Below are 12,085 nucleotides of genomic sequence, written 5' to 3' on the forward strand. Positions count from 1 at the left end.
ATTCCTGTATTAGGTTCTCCCTCACACATCACTAACTGGGCAGTCATTTGAAGCTTCTCACCACCCGAACAATTTACTTATATTTCCACTAGGAAACTGTAGTGTCATATATGCAGGCTAGCCTAACTACCCACTGCTAGAGTTCGTAGTATATCATTACTGCCAGTCTTAAAAGGGACATCAAGTAGAAGGTCGATGAATTTTTAAAAAATAAGTTAAGACTAACATATGTTACACATACCTCAGACTCCCCATGCCAGTTAGGTTTTTTAATCATATTTCTTTTATCTGCTGCTGTGTAAAATTCCAACAGGATTCTGACCATAAAGGCAAAACTATTAGACTACTTGAAGATGCTGTCAAATTCCCACAAAATGTGGGAATAAAAAAATAATTCTCACTAATCTTTATTATCGTCTGTTATATACAAAAAAAGATGAAAAATGTTCAGGCAGAAGAACAATTTTATAATTGGTGTATCCTTTTAAAAAGCATGCCCAATAAGCATTATTTTTTCAGCAAACTAACAATAGCTTCCAAATATTGCCCAAGTCTGTCCAAGGATTTTGAGTCGTATCTTTGACCTTCATAGTACTGGATTAATTAGGTGTTTTTTTCTCATTCTAACTGTAGTCAATATAAAGTTGTTAACCCATACTGACATGGGTGATTAGCACTTAGTGATACCTGACAGTGTATGAATTATTTAACACAGCATGCCAAAAGTTGAAGTAAGTGGTAGGAAACCAGCAAATGAATAAAGAAGTTTCTGAACAAAAATGTAAACGTTATCAGTAGTCAAGTTAAAAAAATAAAGATTCACAACCATCTCAGCAGCTTCAAAAACTGTCAGTCTTATATTCAAGACATTCCCATCAAATAAAATTCTATCTAGTGAGATAGAAGAGCAGAACACTGAGTGAGACATTCTCAACGCTGCTAACTTTATCAAAACTTTGAAATGACAACAATTTAAGTCAGATTCCAGGCCTTTCAGCAGCTCTTCAGAAACCCTGTCTGTTCGTCTTTGACACCAAAAAATGGCAAAGATAATTCAGAGACTATGCCATTAAAAACAACTGAAAAGCAGACAAACTTGAATTGCAACCTTCTTATTCTATCCTTGCCTTCCTTACAGCACACAGTGAGGAATTCACTGCAGCCTTTCACCTTGGATCCACTAATCTAGAAAGACTAACTCTCATATCCACTTGATGCTGCAAATGAAGAAAGAGCAACAACTAAAGGATGAATTAAAAGAAGTAATGACACTGAAGTAAGGTGACTGGCTGAACATGAAAAATGACAAAGAAAAGAGTGTTTCCACTTACTGCTATTAATTCTGTGTCTAAAAAGAAAGGCATAGAATATTGTGTCCAAATAGCTGAAGATGCCAGAGAGACACATGCGAAGAAGAGAGATTATTTTTTTCATTGTGTAAGAAAATGCCAAAAGGTGAGTACAGGTTCCTATATTTCAAGCATTTCAAAGTGAAGATCTAGATATCTGTACCTAAAGCATGTTTCTAAAGGAGGCTGTATCACAGTTCACTGCATCAAGATGGTGGAAAAAAATGGAATTCAGAATCATGAGTTTTAAGACCCCATACTGCTGTTCATCTAGTTCAGCATCAATTGTGTATTTTTAGTACACTTCAACTGACTTGATTAAAACTTTACATATATTATGGTAGGTACTGAAAATGAGAACAAGTTGGTAAGCGATTAGTATCTAAGGACAGACAGAAAAAGTGGTAGGCCTTACTAGTTACTGGACTGAGTATCAAATTCTTAAGTTTTACTGAGAAATATATGCTATTTATTTTGAATTGTGTGAATAAACATATTGCACAGTGAATCAAATTATATGATTCAGGATTCATATTGTATTTGTTTAATGAAATATGTGGGTTTTTCAATTTCTCATTTTGTCTTTAATCTGAATTACAGGAATGGGTGGGTGAGGTTCTTTGCCCTGCAATGCGTAAGAGGTCACACTAGATGGTCATGGTGGTCTGTTCTGGTCTTAAAGTCTAGGAGTCTAAAAGTGGGTTTTTTCTCAGATTGTGAAAACAAAACCACCAACATGAACTGAATGCTCATGATTTTCTGAGCACTCAAACCTGCTCAGCTGGCAATTTCATCTGCTGACAGACAATAGCTGTATCAAATTCAAAGGTCTGGATGCACTGCTCTGAGCAGTGGTAATTGCTACACTTGAAACTGGAAAAATTCAAGTCTCTACGAAAAACTGGTAGGAACTCTTATTACATATGTTAAGATCACGTAACTGTTGTCCCTCTAGTAATGCTCAATAGTGTTTTACTTAATGGTGTTTCTGTGCCAGTGAACTCCTTGTCCCTTGCGGGTCTCTGAACATCTGCTTCCTTAGCAGAGAAGCTCGTCAGTGTGCTCTGCGACTGTAATGTCCACTGGCCCTTGAGTTGGGAGGAGTGGGAGAGAGGACGAGGAAGGAGGGAAATCTGGCCCCTTCCTGCTTCTCACTGAGTCAGACATTCTTAAATTTTGAAGAGGTTTCATTTGTGAACAAAAAATAGCTTCTTCAAAATAAGGGATGCATTGCATCCATCATGGAGACTTGATTTTGGCCTCCTTAGGTCCGTGTCTTTATGGTAAAAACTGCCTTTCTGCGCCTCTGAAGTTTCTGTATCACACAGATGTGAAAATATCAATTAAAAACTCACTTCATAGCCTCCAAAATTAATTGTAGATCGGTAACTGCCTGGTGTTCTGCCATAGAGGCAGAACTTCTGAAGGTGAGAAAAAGTACAAACTACTACTAGAGCAAGAATTAAATGTCCTTAAGCTCTAGACTACAGATTCATCTTTAGAAGACGTGTGGAGTGTATATTATAAATAATGTAATTTTCTTTCAGGGATATTGAGAAAAGGATGCATAATTTATTTTCTCCATATACAGCCATGAACCTCACCCTAAAATCATTAGAGATTGTCACAAAATGGAAAGTCAACAAGTTCAGATTTTTTACAAAACTGTGCTTGTTAAAATATTTCAACCTGCTCTAATCTACATATTTGATCTTCAGAGAATCAACTTCTTAAGAATGTAACACTATCTAAAATCTAATCCAAATATACCCAGGTATGACAATCCACAGAGGCTATTTGCAAGAGTGTTTTAACTGAAGTTCATTTCTTGTGCTCAATACCTAGCAATGTGCCATTTTATTTTTAATAGGAGATGAGCTGTAATAAAAAGTTGACAATTATAGAGGTTTCACTGGACCTGGTTTAAGAAAAGTGTAGGTATATTTTTACTTTTTACATAAGTCTAAGATATTTTTATGTTACTGAAAGACAAAAATTCAATACATGAAGATAAACAATCTTAAGAATTGTAAATAATGCAAACATATTCAAGAATACAAAAGAATGCATTGTTGTGCTTAAATAAAAGTTCCCTTATTTAAAAAGAAAATGCACTTTTATCGGTTGTTATTGGCTTTGCTGGAGATATTACTTGGGACCACTAGCTACTGTTAGTACAAACAATAAAAAATAAGAACTAGATGCAGCTTAAGGCTGCCAAAATGGAAACTGCAGAAATAGGAGAACGCTCAAAGTGAGCCTAAATAATTGTCTTGAAAATGGGAGTTCTCAAGCAGCCGTGCAAATAGTTGCATACATGAAACATGCAAATCCATTACCTACCTCCCTTTCCACTTCTGGAAAGAAAAAAGCATATAAAGAAATCTTCCCCATGACTTTACAATTCTAAACAGTCCCAGAGCAACCAATGTGTGTAGATCTTTCCACTCCTAACAGAAATCACAGCAATCTCATACAAGTCTCTCTAAAATGTTAGAAGCTAAATTCAGCAACACTGGTACAGGATCTAAAATATACTTCCTTGTATCAGCAAGCTCACTATATGTAAGCTTGGAGGGGGAAGAACCCTTCCTTTGGAAGAAAGCTGGGGTTCCTACTATTGCACTCAATAGGGATTTCTACTGTGTATGTCGAAACATCTTTAATTCACACAGGGACTGACCATACACATTCTACTAGCATGAGTATCCGTGCGGAGCAACTAAATTGTTAAAACTCCCTTCTGTCTTGGTTGTCTCAGTTGTGTTGGCCAGTCCTCTCTCATAAGTAAGGCTCGATTTAGTCCTGGGTACTTTTAGTAAAAGTCACGGACAGCTCACAAGCAATAAACAAAAATTCATGGCCATTGACTTGTCCATGATTTTTACTAAAAGTACCCATGACTAAATCTTTTTTTTTTCCTCTGGCAGGGGGAGGGGTGGCCACTGCTCAGGAAGTCCCTGGGGCCAGCCGCACTAGTTAAAGCAGGGAGAGCAAGTCTATTGCAGTAAAAAATAAACCTAGAAGTATAGGTTAATATATTCTTTTCTTTCCCTGTTTAGACAAACAAAGGCATTGTCACACTAGTTGGACCAACAGTCCATCTAGACAGGTAATCTGTCTCCAATAGTTGTCAGCAACAAGTCCTTTAGAAGAATGTGTAAAACCCCTACAAAGCAGAGTTATGCATCAAAAGGTTTAAGCAGACTGCATATTTACATAATCATTTGGGTTACTTACATTGTTGTTGCGTGTTTCTACAGCTGGAAACTTTCTGACTATGAATTTGACAGCAGATTCCAGGTTTTTGTCGATGAGATATGATGGTTTTGCTTTGGGGTCCCCACATGCCTACAAAAAAAAAGGGGGAGGGAAGTGAACTAAAAATACATTCATTCATCTTGCTAAAATTAAGTATTTGTAGCAAGTCTGCAGTCAGAAACTAAAAAGACTTATTGGGTTTTAGTGAGCAGGTGATAAAATGAGTAGGCAAAGTGCAGGGATTGTCACAGCTGGAATATGCAATGGGAGACAGTACAGAGATGCTCTTCTACTGAAAAAAATGCATGGAAGTTTCAAAGCAGTTAGTGCAGAACAGCAGTGATGGGAAAAAGCTCAATCCTAAAAGAAGAAAAAGATATTTTACTTCTATTCATGGTTTGAGGTAGGGTTGTATTCATCTGAAGCTAATAAACTGTTGGAAAATACAATCATATCATCATCTGTAGAGGAGAGTGCTGGGCATATTAAATGATTAGTGTAACCTATGTAAAGAAAAATAGGAAACAACCTGTATTTAAGTTTCTCTTTCATTGTATTCTGCAAGATAGTTCTCCCTCCTACAATTAAGCTACCAATATTTGCCTCATCTAAAGAAAAGGACTATTTCCAATAGTTAGGAGCATGTTAAATCTACTCGGATTGTAAATTAAATTTTAATTATTCCCTTGACCCTAAGCAAAATTACAGTACTGCTGTCAGCTGTACTTTAAAAACAGCACTTCAAAACAATTATACGAAATATAATACATGGTTCTTAAGTGAAAATGTGAACTCTAAAGTAACTGATTTGGCCACATCAGCAGTACAAAGTTCTCTGGGCAACCAACTAATCAACCACCTTCATCAGATGATGGTGATCCTTGTAAACCTAAATGAATGTTTCTTTAGAAACTTACTACTATAAACTTCAGTGACAAAAACTGGATAGAGACCACTGAGTAATGCTGTACTGTTTAAGTGTGTGAGAAGTGTAATTAAAGGAGTGTTATCTACAAGACAAAATATTGTGCTCAAACTGTACTTCCATTCAAATATTTACAGTTTAATATTAATATTAATTAATCCATAGGGATTTATACCACATCTGTGTCTCATGCAAACTAAATCACATGCTATGTGCTTCTACACAAGATAGCGACCTAGGATGATAGCTCATTTTAATACATTTCCATATTGATTTCTATGGCTGTCGTGGGTTATAGAGACAGAAGTCATGGAGTATGAGACTGATCTGAAAGCGGGCAAGCGGGCAGAGGGAAGGTGAAAAGCTTTGCAAACCTTCCAAACTTGTCCTTGCTGGGAAAGCATTGTAACAAAGAGAGAAAAAATTACACATAAACAAAATATTCTCAAACTCTGGCATCATTACTTTTAAATGAATTAATGCACTTATCTATCTTCAACAAATTAAGGTTATGGCTATATTTAACATACTTTCTACTAGATTACCATTCTAAATACACACAAACTATTACATTATTCTGAGTGCAATACATGTTGCATCACCTTAGTTCCCACATATTCTTTCCAAACCGAGTTTGGGAAGGGAGTGGGGTTAACAAGAGACAGCACATGCAACTATAAAAACAGGAGAAAGACTGTCAGTTAATTTTACATACCTGAAAAAGAAACGGTAGCCAAGAATAAAAAAAAAAGTCATTATAGTATAATCCTAAAACTCCTGCTCATATTACAAACAGACTTTCTGGAAAACAACAGACTATGCCAATATATCTACACCTGAGCACCACAGCTGCTAGTTGTCCTGTGGAGAACAAATACAATACTAACCTTTCTTGAACTGTCACCTCGAACTCTCTACAATACTTCAAAAAGTAGTTACAATAAAACTAAAAAATTGAATGCCTATATTTTTAATTAGGAACAATACTTTTTGCTTCAATAGTCTCAGAAGCAAGCACTACAAGTAGAAATTTATTTAAGCATGTAGAGAAGCAGTCCATACTGTACACATCCTTTAGTTTTAAAGTTATTTTTCCATTTTCAAGAATGAAAGCTATTATATTACTGTAGGCAAGAGAGTCAAGAAAGTAAAAAATCCAAGCTTTCAAATTTAGGATTCAAAACCTGAGAGGTTGTCATGGGTTCATCTGCATCTCAGTTTAATTTATGAGTTCTACTTTCAATCATTTCACATACATATTCTTTTTTTGTCTGAAGAGAGGGCCAGAGACTAAGGGGCAGGTTTTCACTACCCGCCAGATCGGTGCGTAGTGATAAATCCCTGAACGCGCTCCCCATCGACTCTGGAACTCCAGCTCCCAAGAGACGGAAGTGGAGTCGACAGGGGAGCGGCAGCGGTCGACTCGCAGCCATCCTCACGGCCAGGTAAGTCAACCTAAGATACACAACTTCAGTTACGTTATTCGCATAGCTGAAGTTGCATATCTTAAGTCAACCCACGCCCCCCAGCATAGACCAGGGCTAAGAGCCTTTTCTTCAGCTAGCGACCGAGATCTCCGATCCAAAGTTACAAAATACACAATACTAATATCAATTTTAAATTTAATAGATTCTGTAGAAAAAAATGTGTAGTCCTTTTACTCAGTGCTGTAACCTGAAAGTAACCTCAAAATTTCTCCTTATGCATACACTGCAGCTTAATCACATAATTTAGTGCCTGAACCAAAGCCCACCTAAAGCCAATTTCAAAACTCCCATTTACACCAATGGGCTTTGGATCTTACCATTAGCCTTTAAAAAATTCTTGTTGAAACCTTGAGGCAGAGGAGGGTAAATACCATTTTGTAATCCTGCTAGCAAGTATTTATTTGTTGATTCATCATCAAAATATATGAATTGTAAGCTTTTTTGGAAACATTTTGTTTAGAATTTTCAATATTTAATCTGTGGTTAGATACTCAAAAGAACTTTTCAAACCTGAGTGATTCCTTTGAAGACTAACAACAACTTTTTTAAAGGGCTTCAATTTCAAAGTTTTCCACATTTTCTTTCCAGAAGCTTGCCTTCACTTTCTGAAGAGAGGTACATGGGGTGCTTTGGTGAGGATGAGACACAATCTGTGATGTTCAGAAGAGGGTAGAACATAGCAGCTTTGAGAGCATTTCAACTACATCACTTGCTTGCTGAACACTTCAATGGGTAACAAGATATTTTATTCCTTACCTACCTTTTCCAATATTCCAGGGATCCGCCTGAAAGTCCACCTAAGAGCCCCAGCAGTTGATTTGGAGGTAGGAGACTGGCTGATGTGACTACTCCTTTGGCAGCTGCATAGCAGCCTAACAGCAGGTCCATCAACACTTAGCTGGCTGAGGGCCCATTTAGTGTCTGTACCAGCAGCACTTCCTCAGAAGCCCACCGGAAGGAAAGGGGAGGTATCAGAGAAGATTTCTAGGCCAGCTGGTGGGGAAACAGCTCTTATTTTTGGTGAAAAGTAACAGCAGATGCATTGGCCAGAAATATTGGCTAAGAAGGGATCAATACCAGCCAACAGTTCAGCCTAGACAGCCTCTACATATCAGTGAAATTAGCATGTATGTAAACTCCACTGATACTGCAGCTCACACACAAGTTGTGGAGACTGTGTATTGAGTCAGAAGATGCACTAGCTTCTTTACTAGTGCCTCCTTCCCCACAGAGTTAGGGCTTTCAGGAAGCTTATAGGGAGAGCTGACTTTTCCTGTCCACAAGAACAAACTGTTCTTAACCAGGGCATTCCCAGGTTCACCAGCCTCCCTGAGCTAGAGTCCTCGGATGAGGTAGCATGGTGAATCTCTTATTACTCCCAGCACTGTTCCAGCAAGCAGCAATGTAAGATGTAAAGCTATCTTTAAGTTACTCAGGGCTTGTTCTACATTTCACAGATTCTTGCTCCGAAGTCCTCACCACTCACTGAGGCATCCCCAAAGACCTGGTTTCAATCAGGAGGAACAGGAAACAAGTTTAGTTTCTTGAAAGAAAACAGAGATACAAAGCTTCAATTTAAAAAAAAATTGTACTAGCAGAGTGTTGGACTACACAGATTTAGCAAGTGATTTTTGGAGAGTAGCCACATTTTAGAAGATCATATGAAAGCAGACAAAAATATGGAATCTTTAAGCAGGCTTCCACAATGCATCTAGATTGATGGTATCCTGTGTGTCACTTTAAGCTAAATACCGTCCACTAGCATCAAGTTCACTACTGTCAGTTTTAATTTAAACACTACTTTCACATATACTATTTCTTACTCTTATAGTGAGAAAAACAGGTACCATTTTCTTCTAATATGAGACAGGTTTGAGTCATTAAGCTTTCATACTGAAAACTGAGTTCTATGCGAAGCATTACAGTGAGACCTCAACCTGCAGGGAAAGAGGCCTGAAAACACAAAACTTCTGACTACTTTTCCCAAATCATCATAAAACTGAAATGTCTTCAAGATTAGAGCACCAATTCAACATTCCAGAACTTATGTTTACCTATGTTAACCCATATGATTAGGTGACCAGTACTGTCATTGATAAGATCTGCAAGATATGGAGATACAGATGCCCAATTAAGCCAAGTTTTGTTTAACAATACAACCAGAAGATATAAAAAGTAACCAATATTGTAATATCTCGGATTCATATATTTCTAAAACTGAAGCTTTTATTTAGACCGAATCAAAGACTAATGTTCACCCGTTCAAGGAAATACAATGCACCAGACTAAAGGAGTGTGTCAATGCTTAAAGCATCAGGGATCCTTCTCTCTTTATCATATACTTTTCCTTCCTTTCTCCCATGCATCATGGTCATTGCTCAGTAACGGATCTACTAATGCCGCTTCCTTCTTTCATTCAGAAATGTTTTACACAGGACAACACAATGACCACCACTCTTCCCCTGGGTGAAAGCAAAGTATCTGCACAATTCCCAGACCCCCTGTTGGCAGATGGAGCAAGGAAGCAGATGGAGCAAGGAACCAAGCTTGGTTACCAGGCCAGCCACTACTGAACGAACACATCTTTCATCCATTTGTGTGACACCACATGCAACTTCATTTCTGTACCCTTCCCACACTAGACCTCTTGTCACACTCCCAGAATTGTCAAAGTTCTGCACCCATGCAGCTCATGCCCAGAACATTCACTCCACTACCCAGGAAAAAAAGAGTGAAACTGAGCAGTCCTATGCTAGTGTCCCCGGCTGGTGCTACTGTCAGTAGCAGAAGTAACAGTAGAATATTAACTGGATGGGGTAGTAAAAAGAGCAAAGACAGGGATGATGAAAGCAGCACTCAGAATAAAAGTCCAAGTAAATGGTGGGTATTGTTTGTTGGCTAATACAAGTGCAGTGTTAAGAATCAATCATAGAATATCAGGGTTGGAAGGGACCCCAGAAGGTCATCTAGTCCAACCCAAACAAACTTAACACCTCTTTTCCCCACTGCAGCAACCAGGGACACTATGGTGCAGCGTATGCCCAGTCTGAGGATACTTTGCACTCTAGCAATCACCTTAGGTGAACTAAAGAAGCAACATTAATAGATTTCAGTAGGAGTAAGGTTTAGTCTGCCTAAAGGTAACCACAAACACCACACAGCCATCTATTCTCCCCTTAACACCTCAAAAGAGGGAAACCAAAAGCAAGAGAAGAAAGGTTATGAGAGGGAGAAAAACAACTGGAGTAAAGGAGAAGTGAAAAAAAGTGAATACCAATTTTAGAGGAAGAGGAAGATTTTTTAGATACCAGTCAAATCAAAGTTGGATGTAAAATTTTTCAATCACCCATTTGACTGTATGGTGCTGAGAGTAGAGTCCAATAAAAATTAAACATTTTGCTCTTAAATCAAAAGCACTTGATCTTTTTAAAGATTCAGTGTCTTTAGATGGATGCTCTTCAGCAAGCTGGGGGTCAGAAGCCCTCAGGGGGTCGTCAGGTTATTCAATGGGGGGGAGAGGGTTGCGAGCTGTCAGCCTCCACCCCAAACCCCGCTTTGCAGCCTGCATTTATAATGGTGTTAAATAGATTCACAAGTGTTCTTAATTTATGAAGGGGGGGATCGCACTCAGAGGCTTGCTATGTGAAAGGGATCACCAGTACAAAAGTTTGAGAACCACTGCTCCTCAGGCTTGATACCTGGTTAGATGCAGATGCCCCATTCTTAACTAAGTGCAATGCAATGGTGACTTTTCAGCACTTCCAAAAAATCAAATCAAGACCTTAAAAAAATATATATATTACGACTAAAGCAGCATTCCTGGAATACATCATTCAGAAACTATGGGCTTCCAGCTGCTTCCGAGCTGGAATACTATGCTCAAGGAATCTTCAGCAAGTCATTTCCAAATTCTCTTTTATGCTACTTGCTGTAACATAACTATGCTGGGAAAGATGATGCAACACAAGCATCAAGGTCAATACATAGACTTGCTATTTTAGAAATAAAGTCTCATTAAAATAACAGATACTAGATTCCTATTAAGTTTCAGAGAAGGGTGGATTTGATTTAAATCATGATTTAAATCACTAGCCAGGAAGACTTGAACTAATCATAGATTTCTACATAAAAGTGCATTCTTGTTGGTTGTTATAATACATATTCTTCACAACTCCGAGATAGATGTAAGTTTCATTTTTAGAAGGTACATACTATACATTTTTGAAGTGATTTATTTAGAAAACTTTTCAGGTTAGTTTTACAGCTATATCAGAAAATGAATGATTGTTTGGTTATTTCATTTACCAAAGGTAATTGAAGCAGATATTTACGAAGTCATTGGGAGGTAAACTATCTCCAATTCAACAGGCTAATCATTAATATTTGGAGGATTTACTTGCCATGGCTTATTAGGAGGAGAATTTTTTGAAATTTTGCACTTTTAGAGAGGTAAGGGATTGACTCGGACACAAATTTGCAGAGGGACAATAGGGTTGAGGTCTGTTATTTCTCACCTCTATATATTATTTATTTAAAAACATTTTTACTGTTAACAAGCATGTTATCTCTGAAGACAAATCCAGTTTGAGAACTGCAAAACTAAGCATCTCTGATGGTATCTTCTAGACTGAGCACTGAGTCCTATTGGGTAGATAGAAATATTAACCTAAATAATCTATACAGAAGCCCCTGGAAACCCATAAGATTGGTCCCTAATCCATGAACTACCGCAACTCATTTACAACACTTTTCTTAAATATTACATGAATATATTGTCTCATACTACAGAATTAAAATTTATAATCCCTATTCCATGATGAGATATCTTTGAGCTATAATGTACCTTAATTAGAACTATCTTTAGATAGGTTTTTTCCTTAAAAAGCATTTTATAAAAAAAGTGGGTTTTTTTTAAAAAATCATTGATTTTTATCCATCATTACAGCACATTTGTTTCCTCAGCAATCGATACTAGGATGGTAGTTTGCCACACTTCGTGTTCTCACTTAAGATGAAGATTTTTCCCCATGATCAAATAACATCGCAACCAACTCTGGAACAGC

General features: G+C 37.5%; 1 protein-coding gene across 4 annotated transcripts in view; it reads right to left on the reverse strand.

Annotated features, from left to right (window-relative positions):
* The window catches only part of NCKAP1 (NCK associated protein 1), a 112,577-nt gene that overhangs the window by 83,171 nt on the left and 17,321 nt on the right, over positions 1–12,085 (reverse strand). For 2 of the 4 annotated variants that reach the window (XM_073306094.2, XM_073306093.2), the window contains exons 2-3: positions 5,910–5,927; positions 4,590–4,700 (exon numbers count right to left, since the gene is read on the reverse strand). In XM_073306094.2, coding sequence (XP_073162195.1) covers positions 4,590–4,700; positions 5,910–5,927 — 129 coding nt within the window. The remainder of the gene's footprint in view (positions 1–4,589; positions 4,701–5,909; positions 5,928–12,085) is intronic. The other 2 variants (XM_073306096.2, XM_073306095.2) reach the window with 1 other exon arrangement.

The sequence above is a fragment of the Lepidochelys kempii genome, chromosome 11 (assembly GCF_965140285.1).
Source record: "Lepidochelys kempii isolate rLepKem1 chromosome 11, rLepKem1.hap1, whole genome shotgun sequence".
Lineage (NCBI taxonomy): Eukaryota > Metazoa > Chordata > Testudines > Cheloniidae > Lepidochelys > Lepidochelys kempii.